The sequence below is a fragment of the Microtus pennsylvanicus genome, chromosome 10 (genome assembly GCF_037038515.1).
Source record: "Microtus pennsylvanicus isolate mMicPen1 chromosome 10, mMicPen1.hap1, whole genome shotgun sequence".
Classification (NCBI taxonomy): domain Eukaryota; kingdom Metazoa; phylum Chordata; class Mammalia; order Rodentia; family Cricetidae; genus Microtus; species Microtus pennsylvanicus.
Window position 1 is genome coordinate 43,975,511 of NC_134588.1, and position 15,926 is coordinate 43,991,436.

At 37.8% G+C, this 15,926-nt stretch overlaps 1 protein-coding gene across 1 annotated transcript in view; it reads right to left on the reverse strand.

Annotated features, from left to right (window-relative positions):
* Hmcn1 (hemicentin 1) overlaps positions 1–15,926 on the reverse strand; it is a 452,651-nt gene that overhangs the window by 322,471 nt on the left and 114,254 nt on the right. Inside the window, exons 3-4 of the mRNA XM_075988199.1 lie at positions 2,890–3,048; positions 1,866–1,988 (exon numbers count right to left, since the gene is read on the reverse strand). Of these exons, the coding sequence (XP_075844314.1) occupies positions 1,866–1,988; positions 2,890–3,048 (282 nt within the window). The remainder of the gene's footprint in view (positions 1–1,865; positions 1,989–2,889; positions 3,049–15,926) is intronic.

The following is a 15,926-nucleotide window of genomic DNA, read 5'->3' on the forward strand; positions in this document are numbered from 1 at the left end:
TCTTGCTTTAACCCATATTTAATAATCTGTGTAGCATCACAAGGTGTGGCTTACCAGAAAAGATCTTAACCTGCGTCTGTGTCCAGTGGGAGAATCATGGCGACTGGCCTGACTTGGCTTCTTTCTCCCAGCATTCTGTTCAGTCTACTCCGCCTACCTAATTTTCTGTCCTATTAAAGGCCAAGGTAGTTTCTTTATTAACCAATAGACATATGATGCTCCTCCATCACCTTTGAATCTCATTGGTCCACAATAAAAGAGACATCACACCCTTTCCTGAAGGAGACTTGAGGGACACAGACTGACAGAGAAGACAAGGCTCATACTTGCTCCTATCAAACTCTATTTTACAATTAATAAATACATAAAAATGGAATTTTAATATTTAATTTGAAAAATTAGGATCACCTCTCACAGTCTCATCAAGCCTTCAGCTGCTGTGTCCTCACTGAACCCTGAGAGGCTGATCCAACTCCTCGCCTCCCCCTCCCCCCCAGGAGATCCCAAACATGCCTTAAGGGCTTCCAGAATCTAAGTTAAAAACAGCTTCAACCAGAAAGCTTTTCATTTCTTTCAAGCCTTTCTCACCCTATTATTACAGTGTATGGGACGAGACAAGAAACACAGTTCCTGGGAGCCCTGCACTCTTTCCTAGGTCCTCCCCAGACATCCTACCTCTCCTTTGGGTGCTTTTTTTTTCTCTTCTCAAATTAACTGCAAGGGAGCGCCTTGTAGTTGTTAGGCCCTATTCAGGAGTTTACGAATCCCTAATGGTGATGTAAGATGGGCTCTAGTTATTGTCCTCTCAACAGACATGACTTCTAAGAAAACTTTTAAATTAAAGTAACCATCCAGGTGGGTCATGGAAATAGTTGATAAAGGTATTTTTACTTAATTGTTTCTTCTGAAAAGTTGTAATTTTCTATTCATTCCATGGTGATGCAGTGAGCATTTTGGTTAGAAGACAGCTATGAGCCATCTCATTCAAGGTGCAAAGGAACCTGTCATGAAGTCAGTAGATACTATATAGATCCAAAGATCAAATAAGCTAAATGTGAATTATGCTTTCTCAGACTTTATCTATGTTCTGGTAAGTCCCTAGAAACATAAGTAGAAGTCAAATAGATAAATTAATAGGAAAATAAAATGTTATTACCACAAGTGAAACCAAGGCAGGATAATTTTTCAAACAATACATTTTTCTTACAATGATTTACAGAAATTTTTGCCAATATTTTTCTCAAATTCTATGGTTATTGGTCATAGATTTTAGATTTTTAACACTGGATAACAAACCTCACTGGAATTGCTTAATAATTTTCTCACATTCAACTTCGGTAACAGATCAAGCCTAATTTTACCTGTTATCTGAAAGTTACTCATCAATAACACCAATTAACTTTTTAGACAACATGAAATACAAAGAGAATTTATTAAGCTAAGTGAATGTTGAAATTTTAGAGCTTAAATGACTTGTTACTTGTTACTGTAACATTATTCAATCTGGCCGGGCAGTAATGGCGCACACCTTTAATCCCAGCACTCGGAAGGCAGAGGCAGGTGGACCTCTGTGAGTTCGAAGCCAGGCTGGTCTACAAGAGCTAGTTCCAGGAAAAGCTCCAAAGCTACAGAGAGATCCTGCCTTGAAAAACCAAAAAAAAATTACTTAATCTGGAAATTAGTATTAAATAAATCTGTCTCCACACATCAGTTCATATCAGTTAATCAGTTACTGACCCACATGTGGTCTAAGGATAAGATCCGCAGGTTGTAGCTGTTTCAGAACTCAAACTCATCACAGTTAGAGTGGCCTAGCTGACTCTGACAGAGTAGCTAACAAGGTAGACCTACTTTACCAAACTGACCTCATTCACTTGCTTTTTGTCCAGATGGAACACTTGGCCAGAACTTGTAGAGGCGATTTCTTCATAGACTTTGTATCCAATATGGTTCCTGTCGTCACAGTCTCCAGTGAGCACAAATACCACCTGAGATTCGTAAAAGTAGAAAAGAGTTTAATAGATTTCCAGAAATCAATATATATTTATTAGCACCTGTTATATGCTATATAATGCAAATGAATACGGTAATTATTAACCTTATCTTCCGTTTAACCACAGGCCTTTGCAGAAACAGTTACTTAGATTTCAGAGCGAGTTTGGCTATGGAAGTAAAACCACAGCTATGTTAGCTTACCCAGTGGCCTCAGTTTCTCATCTTATCATGTATTCATGCACATTGCAAAGAAGTTTGAAGACCTTACTAAAGAGGTATTGTCTATATTATTATCTTTGGATCTGAGTTTGGTCATCTGGGAGAATCATTCTGTAAGTTCTCTCTTTCCGCTCAAGACACCTTTTGGATTTCTGTTCAATCTCCGGTGTTTCTGCCATGGCCACAAGAAGGGCATGACTAAAATGACCTGCTTCATCTTAAAAGAAAAGCCAATAAACCAAAAGCACCTAAACATTCCTAGGCAAACATTAGTGGCTTAGGTTAGCTAAAGTGTGCAAACATAGGAAAGTAAAATGCTGTTTTTAACTGTTGAGTTTTGCTACATGGCAATAATTAACTAACAATGCTGAATAAATAACTCAGGAAAGACTATCCATAAAAAGTGGCATTTCAAATATAGACCTAACATATAGGGTAAGGTGTTAATAAGTACTTTAATTAATCTGCAATCATTTCTTCTTTGTAGTCTAAACCAAAGTATCAATATGCTATTGACAAGTATGAATTTCCTACATTAGAATTAGACGACATGTACCTACTACGTTGGTAGATGTGCAGTTAAATGATTATGACTTTTGATATTTATCACACACAGAGTCATCAAAAGGGATAAGCAATCTTCCACACACAGGTCTAGGGACGATGCCTACTTACTTGGGATTGTTTCTGCTGAATCAGCTGCAGCACCTCATGGGTGAGCCGGTAATCCTTGGATCGTGCATCAGTGAAAACATAGATGAAGGAACCAGGAAGGGAAATTTCCAAGGCAATTTTTATAGCACCAATACTCATTTCTGGACAGTCGCCACCACCCTGTTGAACAGAAAGCAAGATGAAATAATTTCATGAAGAAATGGGTATTTCTGTCCTAAGTGACTTTAGGAGTTTAAAGGTCAAACAATCACTTTTTACTTTTATTTTCTGACAGTTTGCTACCAGATGAATCACTTTTGTGAGTAGAGGATGAGAAAGATATAAATTGATACAGACCTGGAAAAACTCTGTACTTAGGGAAAAATTTTATTCTTCCTGAGGTTACAATAACATGACCTCCCTGTAGTAGTAGGAGCGGCGGGGCTGCGTCCCCAGCACCCCGGCTGCCTGTCTAGCTTATGCCCTGAAATAACAACACACAAACAGTATTCTTTTAAACACTGCTTGGCCCATTAGCTCTAGCCCTTACTGGCTAATTCTGATATCCAGATCAACCCATCTCTAATAAACTGTGTAGCACCGGTCTTACTGGGAAAGATTCAGCATGTCTGACCTGGTGGCTTGCTTCATTGCGTGCGTCTGCCCGGGAGAAGAGAGCATGGCGTCTCTGCTCCAGAGAGGAGAGCTGTTGAGTCTGAGCTCACTTCCTCTTCCTCCCAGCATTCTGTTCTGTTTACTCCACCCACCTATGTTCTAACCAATAAAATGGGCCAAGGCAGTTTCTTTATTAGCCAATGACCTTCCTCCATCGCCTTCCCTCTTTCAATCTTGCTCTTTGGGATTAGCTGGCCTAGTCACTCTTCAGATACACTCCGAATGCTTTGTGTTTCAAGGGTTCTTGAAGTAATTTCTTTCTTACAATCTTTGAGTGGTTCTTATTGCAATAAATGACCTTGAATGAGTGTATACTTGGAAAGTGAGAACTAGTCACTACTTGTAACTGATATCTGAGATATTAACTGGCCCTTAGTTTCCTGGTATCAGAAAACAGGAAGAGTATTCTCTCTGTAGGCCAAGCATCAGAGCTCCAAGGAAAGGAAAACGTTTCTGTAAGAACTAGCAGACAATCTCAGGGAAGTCAGGAAACTTAGGAATACCGAGTAAAATGGAAATATTTGAGTAACATACATTGGAATGTACTATAGTTTATTTTTTCTGCCCTGGATGTAAGTGCACTTTTATAATTCAAATGAAATTTTCTCTAACTTTCACATTTCCACACACCAATTATATTGGAATTAGATATACTGCAAGTCATTGTAAGTAGTAAAATCATTTATAATAAATAAAACCATTCTTTTCTCCAAAGGGAACAGTATCTTTATTATCCTCCTATTAATATACAACAGAAAATTAAAAGGAAATACTATCTAGTAACTTATCTTTTTTAAAGATTTATTTGTTTGCTTGTTTGTTTGTTATGTATACAGTCTTCTGCCTGCATGTGTGCCTGTACATAAGAAAATGTCACCAGACCTCATTACAGATGGTTGTGAGCCACTATGTGGTTGCTGGGAATTGAACTCAGGACCTCTGAAAGAGCAATCAGTGCTCTTAACCTCTGAGCTATCTCTGCAGCTCCTCCTATCTTACTGAAGTATTTCATTGTAGATATAGTACTCTTAAAGGGAAAAAAATGAGTTTCTTCTTTTTCCAAAAGAAATCTATATTAAAACCTTCTCTAACACTTAGGTTTGCTTTCCTGACAATTTTAAATAACAAATAACCACCAAGATACCTACAGAGGAATGGCTTTATCTCTTCTGTAATATATAGCTCTTAAGTAGCCTGATGTGGCTGCTGAGCAACTGAAATGTGGTTAATAAAACAGAGCAAATAAATTTTGAATTGATTTCATTTTATTAATATGCATTTAAATTTAAAAATTAAAGGGAAGCTATTTTTTTACTAATGACATACTTGAATGATAATACTCTAGATATTTTGAGTTACATTGCTACATTTTTACAAATTGCGTGAGAGTTTCATACTGCAATTTATTAGACAGCAGAACTTTGGAATAGTCTGCTATTGGACTTCATTAAGAATGCTTCAATTTAAGCTAGAAAGATAAGGGCATTGACCTATAAGTCTTCTGTAAACTTCTTAGCAGAAGTTATAACAGACAAAATTCAAATTGTTTTATTTTACTAAGTATAAGTTAATGTCTTCGTTTATAGTTTTTAGTAGTAATAAACTTATAAACAAAGTTTATAGATATGTATTTACATATATAGATTGTTTCTATAGTTATACACACAGGTAATATTTAACTACCTGGCTTATTTACAGGTTTTTCATTTCCAAACATCAAGTGATATTTGATACTCATTTGGGCATGGGAGAATTAGACAAAAAAAACATTATTATAATTGGGCATTTTTATCAATGAAACTCGAAAGTCTAGCGAGTTTAGGGGGATTTGTTTCAGTCTTACGTATGTACTGATTTAAAAGGTGAAGACCACAGAAATGAGAATGAAACCATGAAAGCAGATGCTGGAGAAAGTGGTTCTTTAAAGTTATTTCACAGCTTTGTTTTGACCTCAATAACAAGTATGAAAACTCATAAGAGATACACCACAGCAAGGAAAACAACTGCCTTTCTAGTTAGAACTCTGTCGTGGTTTTTAATTTTTGGTTATGGATACATTCATAAAATGTATTTGATAGTGAACATATAAAATCCAGTAAGACACTCCACAGTTCTATTTCAAATGACCACTCTAAATATATAAAAGCTAATTAAGTTGTATAGTCTTTGAGCTCGGTTATTTGGGTGTGTGATTTCTTTTTATCTGTTTAATTTTATAAAGTTTAAAAATAAAATAAAGTTTTATCTTAAATCAAAAGGTAGATAGATGTGTTTTACTTTTGACCAACATCTAGTACAATAAATCACTTCAAATTTTGAATTAAAAGTTATCAGTAATTGTTTGCGTATGTTTTCTGTACTCATGGAACTGATGGGAGGGAAGGTTGATACTATGAATTGTAGTGATAAGTGCTAAAAATTGCTTAAATGTTTCCAGCATCTCTATGTTTTAAACTACTTTGCAGACACCTACGTCTTTTATTGAAATTTTTAAAAATAACATAAGCTTGGCAAAAAAAATACTTTTATTTGTAATAATACTCTCAACTTGTATTAATGCAATATCTACTCTGAATCAAGTACTGAGACAAATATTAGTATATACTGCTATATAGCTTATTCTTTACATTAATTAATCAACATTTTTATTGTTGTTAACATATTTGGTTGACAAAACACTAAATGGTGAAAAATCCTTCGCAAGTGACATAGTTATCCAGTGAAGAAGTGGAGAATGAGCTCCATTCTGCCTGGGAGGAGACTTTTGCTGACTTCTGTTCTACAGAGTAGAGGCTTGCCTAAGATATGGTCAAACAGAGAAAGAAAATTTTCAGTGTTCAGGGCTGCTCCACCAAATACTGTTCCTGCTTAGATTGCCGTCTTGTTGAGTTTAATTATGACTCATATTCCCTTCCCTTTTCCCCGCAGAACGAAGCAGTGCTCTGTTGTCATCTGATGAATGGACGCATGAGTGGATGGATGTGAGTGAGCAAACGTGCAGACGGTGTTGAGACAGGCAGCTGACACAGTCTAGGCACACGTTCTACATTCCCTCTGCATCCCAGAGCTGAACCAACCCTCTAAAAGCACCAGGACCAAAGTGGCTCTTTAACCATGAATAGGCAAACAAAATACATAAACATATATGTACATGTGTTCATATATATTTCTACATATATGTTTCTTGTAAGCAGTTTATGAAACTTCTTTCATCTTTGCTCTTTCTCACTCTCTATTCTTCCTTCTCTTTTCCCTCTCCCTCTTTTCTGCCTCTTTCCACCCTGTTTTCCCTCTTTGTATGCAGTGAGGTTTTTTTTAAATTTATTTATTTATTAAAGATTTCTGTCTCTTCCCCGCCACCGCCTCCCATTTCCCTCCCCCTCCCTCAATCAAGTGCCCCTCCCTCCTCAGCCCGAAGAGCAATTTTATTTTTAAACAGGAGAAAATAACCATGATTGTGTACCTAAAGATATCAACACAATCAGAGAAAAATGCACAAATTAAAGATAGCATAAAGATGAACGACATGATACAACAACTTCAGCAATTGCCAAAGCAAGTAATAGGGAGGGTCTGATTTGATAAACTTTGGAGTTTTTCTTTGAACTTTGCATATCAGTATCAATAAAATATCAATATCAGTAGGAACATTCTTGCCCAGTCTTCTGATCCTCATTTTGTTTTTATAATTCTACAGAGAGCTACAGTTTGTTAAGTTGTGGAAGATATTTCAAATGTAAAAACATTTACTGAAAAAAAAACATAGAGGCATGTGACCTTTCAACAGTAAACGCTGCTTCTGGAATAAACTTTGCACATGCAGCAGCCTCAGAGCTACAGTTACGTCCAATAATGAATTCCTGGAAAGCGAGATTATCCAATGAATGGAAATCTTATCAGTGGAGGAAGCAATAAAACACAGATTGTCTTGCTGTCTCTTCTAAATACAAGACAGGGTGGGAAGAAGCTGGAATAAACTGAACCCTTGAACTCTGAGGAGTTAGAGAAATTTGAGGACTCTCTCCAAACCCTAAAGGGAAGATGTTATCAAAGGAAAGGTCAAGGCAGGAGGCCAGCCAGCAGAGCAGCCGCTCTCCCATACTGCATTGCTCCTCATCAGCCCACTTCATTCTTCCTTGAGTTTATTTTTGGTGACCCAGGCTTCGGTTTTCTTTCTTTCTTTTTCTATCTAACTCAAAGCTGTCAAAATCTGACCAATTCCAAAACAATTCATTTTTAAGATGAGAGTTTTGCTATATGGCTCCAGCTATCCTCTAATTTGTAATCTTTCTGCCTGGGCCTCTGTAATATTTGGATTTACAGTCCTATGTCACCATGCCCAACTCTAAGAACTCTGTATAGGAATTACAATGCTTACTGTTAGTCTAACATGATTGTGTTCTGCTGAATTTTGAGTCTGGTCTCGAAGTCAGGCTAGAGTCGCCTGGCACAGAATGGACATGCTGAAAGGGTCTTAGTTGTGCAGTTTGTACTTTAAGGGGAAATTAGATGTGAAACCCAGTTTCAATTAATCAATATTTTACAACCTTCAGTTATGGATATCACCAGTGACTCTAGGCCATGAAAACATAATGCACATGTGGAAATGATCGGGTTATATTAAACCTCATTCTAAGCTGTGTCCAAAGCAAGGCTAAAACAAATCAGCCCAATGGCAGAGTTCACGGGCACATGTGCTGCCCTTCATCCCTGGTAGGAGTCCCCAAATCATGCTAATGCATGTCACATTCCCAGGAACGTCACATACCCAAGTCTGTCACCTTTGTATTATGCTACCTTTGCTACAAAGAAATGGTGAAATAAGTTTTCATAAGGTGGGCTTCAAATTAAAGCCTCAATGGCTGATCTTTATGTTGGATGCTGTAAACAACAACAACAATCATTCCCATGCTGCTTGGTTATCAACTATCAATCAAAAAGGTAACTCATCAGCAAGCGACTTGCCAACGTGTTGGCGCTTTTATAGTAAGTGAAGCTTTGTTGAGTCCCAGAAGAGGATCCACTGACTACAATTCAAATATTCATAGGGAGTATACGATGTTTCAGGCAGCTGATGCTTTAAATGGGAATTAAGAAAAGTAAGTACAGGGGCTGGAGAGATGGCTCAGAGGTTAAGAGCATTGCCTGGTCTTCCAAAGGTCCTGAGTTCAATTCCCAGCAACCACAGGGTGGCTCACAACCATCTGTAATGGGGTCTGGTGCCCTCTTCTGGCCTTCAGGCATACACACAGACAGAATATTGTATACATAATAAATAAATAAATATTTGAAAAAAAAAGAAAAGTAAGTACTATAATGTTCCCATAATCCAGAAGCCTCTTCTTGTTTCACAAGAGGGGTAACAGAAAGTATTCATTGAAGAAGGCAATGGGATGAAGGCCAGCAAGTGTAACATATGATATGTGCCACCTGACATCACCTCATTCCGAAGGCATGCAGAGGTACGCAGGCTAAACTACAGGCAATATGTGAAACTGATCGTATGGTAATCCCAGCTTCATCCTGGTGGCACCGTCTCTTCCCGGCTATATCTACTTAGTATAGTATGTCTTTCTTTGTTCTTCAAGCTCTGTGCTGTTTTACTGTGAACTCTTTTCTCATCAAATTAAGACAAGAGTTCCTTTCTAGAGGGTGTGAATCCTTGATCACGCTTCCTAGATGGCCCTGTGTGCTCAGAAGACAAGACCCAGAAGGCAGCCAGGCAGGACCAATGCTGTCCTTGCAGCCGTTATTTGCTGCACTAAATACTAGGTATTCATACTGTCAAAATCTGCTCCAGGCAGCTCAGTTTTTCCCAGCCCCTGCTCCCCGCTTGTTCCTCCCTGCTACTTCTAGCTGTCTATCCAAGTCTCTCTTCCTTCTGCTTCAATGCTCACATGCACATTTTTAATGCTTTGTGGTATATTTGATGATGTTTTTATTATAGATGAGTCCATGAAGATTGTAATATTGACTATTTACTCTAATATGATAAAATATATATTTATACTACACACTTTTATGACTTTGTAAAAGTGTACTAGTACAATTCATTTTACTAATAAAACTAATTTTGAAAGCTTATAATTTATGAAGATGTTTCCATGAGGAAGTTTTATATAGACAGGGTTCATGGTCATTAACTAACCAATAAAACAATCTGGTAAAATGGGGACCGCATATACAATACAGTAGACAAATGAGGATTATTAAAAATCAACACATACAAAGAAAGATGGAGCCTTGGTTTAAAAGTTTATATGCAGAAACCCAAGGGACTTAGCTGATGACTAGACCACTATTCACTAATGTGATGTGTCTGCCAACAAGAGCAGATACAGGGCTCCAGCATCAGCAGATGTTGGCGCCCAGATGTTACTATGTGCAGGTCCCAGGTGTCATCTTCGGACAAAAACCAGGACTGAAATTTCTAGTTAGAGCTGTTTGGCTCTGGAGTACTGATAGCGCCCTGGGAAGGATCCAAGCATCTGACAGTTAATTGTAAAGACAATATTCAAAGTCAGTTTCAATTCCAAGGCTCCACAACTAATCTTCCATTTTTCACAAGACCCAAGAAGTAAAACTAAAGGTCTCTTGGAGAAATAAATGCTTCTGATCTATTTAGACTGAGAAGAAACCTCTCAGTTTTCCTTTCTATCGATTTGATTAGAAGAAACGTAGTCACTTTACTCTGGTAAACCTCCCTTTGGCAAGGAAGCATCTAAAAGCAGACAGAACCAGATCTGTCCATTACTGTGGGGAACAGACAGCCCCTTGGTGGGTTAAGTAGCAGATAGGGACTGAATCGTGCATCATATGCTAGCAAACTGTTTCTCACCAGGAGCCTCAAATGTTAATTTTGCAGAGTGTTATGTATTTATCCTTAAAATCAGTCTCACACAGGTGCATTTTGAAAGAAACATCGAGAGACTTCCCATTCCCATCCACACCTATTCTGCTCTAGCCATCTGTATATTCGGTTTTCCAAACAGGCAGAATATGGGTCTATAATCTTTGTCATTTTAAAAGATCAATCATTCCTTTAGTTCTGGATATGGCACCAGAAAGGGTGGCTGAAAATGAGGCACGCATTTCCACAGGTGTCCTCCACTCTCAGTCTCTTTTATTTACCTTTGAGGACACAGGGTAGCCCTCAAGGGACTTTTACTCTTTCAGAAACTCTAACAAAAACTCTCAGAAGCAAACTAGTTGTCAAGATGTTTCATTGGCCACAGATCAGTTATCATACTAAAGCTTCCATCATCATCATCATCATCATCATCATCATCATCATCCAACTACATAAAAAGTACTGATAGTCACTCTTAAATAAACGTGGCCCCTCTAATTTAGTAGAAATTTTCTAAGGAGAGAGAGTAACTTTCTAATTACAATTAACTTCGCCATTTTCTGCTCGGCAATTTTAGGTGAGCTAATTACTCAAGAACTGTTGGGAAGCAAGAATAGAGGTAAAAAATAATTGAGAAATAAATTCATTTTGATAAGGATAAAGTCAGCCCTAGACTCCCAGCTGCCTTTGATTATCTACTTTCCTGCTTTGAACTAAAACTAAAGGAGAAATTTTGTAAATAAATATGTTAATTTGATTATATTAACAAGGTCACTTAAAGCATTAGTTGGAAGAAAAGTAACAGAGCAATAAAGGGCTGGTTCAGGCACAAAAAGCCCCCAGTTTTGTTCTGGTTTGATTAATAATTTTTTTGAGATTATAATATAATTATATTACTTCTCCTTCCTCTTCCTCTCTCCATGGCTTCCCATGAACCTCCAGCTTACTCTCATTTTAAATTCATGACCTCTTTTTCTTTAATTGTTGTTACATACATATATACATGTATATATAAAATGCATGTATATAAACACACATGAAAACATACACATGTGTGTATAAATGTATATTGAGTGTGTGTGTGCGAGACAGAGAAAGAGAGAGACTATATGAATGTGGTCAGTCTTGGTGCTCAAAATTTGGGGAACTAAGTGAGATATGCCACATAATATCTCAACACTGGTATTTATTCATTTATGAGAAGACATAGCAATGTTTTGGAAGTTTTAAATTGAAATAATGACCTAGAAACACTTGCAAAACTTACCCTCGGGCACACATTCCATAACTAATGCAAATTAATGTCTTAAGTAGGTGGAGAGTGTGTCCCTTCAAGAAACAGTACAAGGAGCAGCAGCAGTAGCCGCCACTTCCAACTTTGGATCAGATGCCACAATTCACTCCTGAAGGCTGCACATGCATTACAAATTAGACTTTTCAATCAAAGTATTTTCCTCAAGTTAAACAATTAAGAACACGTCATTCTTTTAGAGTCTATATTTTGTAACTACAGATAGATGTAAATATATGGATGTAATTTATGTATAGCAAATATAAATAAGATGCGTAAGTCATATATATGTTAAAAGGAAAATCTTTTTAATATAAAAAATGTGAACTACAGCACCAAATATAAAAATAAAATCTTCGAAACATTTACATAATATTTACATCCATGGTGATGTATAACCCATTCTCTTTTGGTTTTGAATCAGGTTTCATTTTATTTGGTTTCTTTGTTTGGCAACTTACTATAGAAGTAAGGAGTGCACTTGCTCCAGCTGTGTGACTCAGAACACAAGAAGTTACATAAAGCACTTCCTGTCTGCCACTGCAAATTCTTCTAAAGCTGGCATTATCTTGGTTTCCATTTGTGAGCACTGTTTGCCAGCTTAGCCATAGTGTCTCACGGTCTCTGTTGGCAGAGAATTTCAGTGTCAACCATTCTTCTGGGACAGCCAAACATCTCCCTCACACATCCATCCACTGCATGTACACCTTGTGCTCCTCCCTATGCTTCTGTTAAGGACGGAGGGAAATCAGACCCCACCCTGATCTTCTTACACTCTGTCCTCCTGTTATGGGAACATAGCTGTCCCACATACATTTGGGCTTTAAAAAAGTCTATTCCATTAAATGTTGCAAAAGAAAGTAAGTTCTGTGGGAACTGAGGGAGGATCAACAGTATATACAAAAAAAAAAAAGCTGTGAGTGCTATTTAATTATGTAGAAATCTCTTGATTATTTTTTTTTGTGGAATTTTCTCTTGCTATTTCCAATGTTTGACTAATGCACTTTTTGTTCTTTAAAACATTTGGATAAAATACTTAAAAGCGTAACAGTGCCAATAATATTTTCTAAAACTCAACAGGCTTTGTAATTTCTTATAAAGAATGTGACCCCAGGCAGCACTCTTCCCTGAATATTTACAGCTTTATTAATTGCCAAGCCATGTGCACTCTGAACACCATTTGTTGTCCTTTTGCCTTCCCTCCTTGTCCCCAGAGAGAAAGTTCATTTGCCTTTAAACTCACTTCTCTGTCAACAAGATGAAAAGGAATAAAACACAATTAATGCAATAAACATAACGATTTAAATGTAGTCACTTTGTGCTTTTTTTCTTGGAAATGTTTAGATTGGTTTTCTTATTCCATTTCTCTATGGGAAAATGAACTAAGATGGACGCGGTGTTAATGGAGAAGTATTTAATGTACTTCAAACTGAATCCCTTTTCTTATTTTCAAAATCAAGTTAGATGTGAAAGGAATGTTTTCAGATGTTTGCTTTTCCACAAATCCAAGGTTTAAAAATGTAGCAATTCTTACTTCGCTCAATGCCAGTGATTGGGCAGGGGGAGGGGAGGTCCAGAAATTATACCCCAAATAAAATCTACTATCCTACACAAAAATTTTATAAAACATATAACATACTTAGTTTTTCATACTAATTTTTGAAACAATAAAATATTTTCCACGCAAAGAACAACGAGAAAACAGTGCCTATTTCTTAGATTAAACAAGAAGTACTAGTGCAGTCTAGAGTTGCTGGATTGTATTTTTTTTTAATCTGACCCTTACTTAATACAATTTTTGCCTTAATTAGGAAAAAAAAGAAGCATTTGCTAGAAATTTTCAAATTAAAATACTCCTGTGGTATTCTTGATGCTTGTAATAGCGCCCAGGCCTGAATGAAATGAAAAACTAAATATCTAATTTCTTTCTCAACAAGATATTCTAATTGACCCCTTGTGGATCTTATGACAACACAAGTCAAAATAAAGCAGCAATAAATAATATTAATAAGATGTGCCTCGCCCAGAGCAAATCTCCAGAGACATGGACACAAACTCCAATTCTGAGAGATTATTCTTTTTTAATTGGAGGTAAAAATCAAACCACCCTAGATATTGACGGCATCAGATTCAATTCCAGAGGGTGCTGGGCTGAGCTTTGCCAAGAGAGTCAACTTGTGTGAGTCAGGAAGCAGGTCTTTCACCCTGGAGACAAATGGCTCAGGGAGGATACGGACACTCCCTGAAGATCCTTCAAAATGCAAACAGGGAGCGGCAGGAAACAGCAGTGTGGTGCCAGGTCTTATTTGGAATGCGGCTATTTGCAGTCTGTTCAGACGTTTGTGAGTACGTTCCACTGCCTTCTTACAGAGGCGAAGGCGAATTCAATCTCTTCCTAATAGGTCCTCAGCTCGAAAGTTCCCTTCCCTGACCTTTCTGGGTCTCTACAACATCCTGAAAACTGGGATTGGGTTTTTAAGATACCTTTGCACCAGTGAGTTCAAATCATTTTGATATAATGTTGCTGCTAACAAACACTTTTTAAAAGAACTGTCACTCATCTGTGCAACAGCTATGTAAACGACCCCCCAATACCCTGAATCACCGCCCAGAAGGTGCCCAGGCTGCACCGAGAACTACAAGGCTCTTATCATCAAGAGTTGACAATAAAATGAGTGAGTGTGGAGATTGAGACCACGCAGAAAATGGAGTTCCTCAAGTCACAACCCCTTAACAGGATAACAATTCTATAAAGACTTTGCCCCACACTCCCTAGAGAATCTCAACATCTAAAGATTTTTCTATTCTAAGGGCTCTAGAGAAAAGAAAAGTGACTAGAAATGAAGTAGCAGGTTAATAGCAATGTGCCATAAGGTCGGGGGGACGGAGGATTACTGATAGGAAAGGTGACAAGAAGAATATTCATCAAAAACAAGAGCACTCAAGAGGTAATTGTGCAAGTTCATTTACATATCCGTTAGCGATAACTCACTCAGTTCAGTACGCACATCAAGACACGCACAAAACAGAGTGACCTTCTTGGTCCCAATCAAGCTCTTCACCTAACACGGCAACTAATTAAACGTTAACACTGTAAAATGTGCTCTAACCTGGGCTCGTATGCATATTCTGCCGTGTCTATTCGTCATCTCACTCGCGTTCCTACGTGAGCATGCTCTACACGTCAGGCATTTCTTTGGATGATAACGTATCATGTATAATGATGTCATACATGTTCCTTCGATGTAAATATGGCATCTGCTCTATGACAGAGAGGTAGTGAGATAAGAACAAGCCGGGAGGAAAGAGCAGGAGTCTCTGAAGAAATCACATCCAAGATAAGACTTTTTTTATGTGATGAAGCCCTAGCAGGGGTCAAAGTTCAGAGACGTGTTCTGAGACTTTCATCTACAGAAAAGCAAAAACCAGAGCAAACTCAAAAACATCACGCAGATGCTTTTCTCCATAGTTCAGTAAAGTCACTGGGATTCAGAATGTGTCAGGAGAGAGAAACTCAATGGATTTTTAAAGACATCTATGAAGTTTAAAAGTAGACCTTACTGACGTTAGCAGAAGAGGTAGATGAGAGGTGTATTAACAATGAATCAAATATTTGGGCGACTAATCACAATGCTATAACATTTGCAAAGCTGACAAGCAGGAGACAAAGACCAAGATGAAGGGCCAGGTTTGGACAACCATACAAGGAACTTCCATGAATCTTATTTTAGAGAGACACCTTTACATCCAAGAGATTAAAACGAGGATCTGTCCCTCAAAAGAGACTAAGGCTCAAAACAAATGTGATTGCATACAATTTTACTAAAGGAGGGACCGTAAAATGAGGAGAAAGTGGAATCTAGTTCCCAAAGCTTGAGAAACCCCCATGTCTGCTGGTCAATTTCAAGCCAGACGAGTTCCCAAGAAGGTGCCCAGGAAAAGGGAGCAGAAAAATAGGAGAATGGATGAGAGGAAAGGAAGTATGAAGGAGTAGGAAAGGGCCAGTATTATGAAGGACATTGAAGCTACCGGCTTTATTCCTGTGCCTGCACATGAAATTGAAGTCTGTCACTTGCTCTGAGTAGAACATTTGCTGAAACAACTGTTATAGGACTTATAAGAGTTGTCAGTAAAAGGAACGGGAGGTTGAGATGACTTAAGAAACACAGTAGAACTGGGAGAATTGCGGAAGGGTGGTTATGGGTCATCGTGCCTCTTGTTGGGCTTCATCACATATTCCCT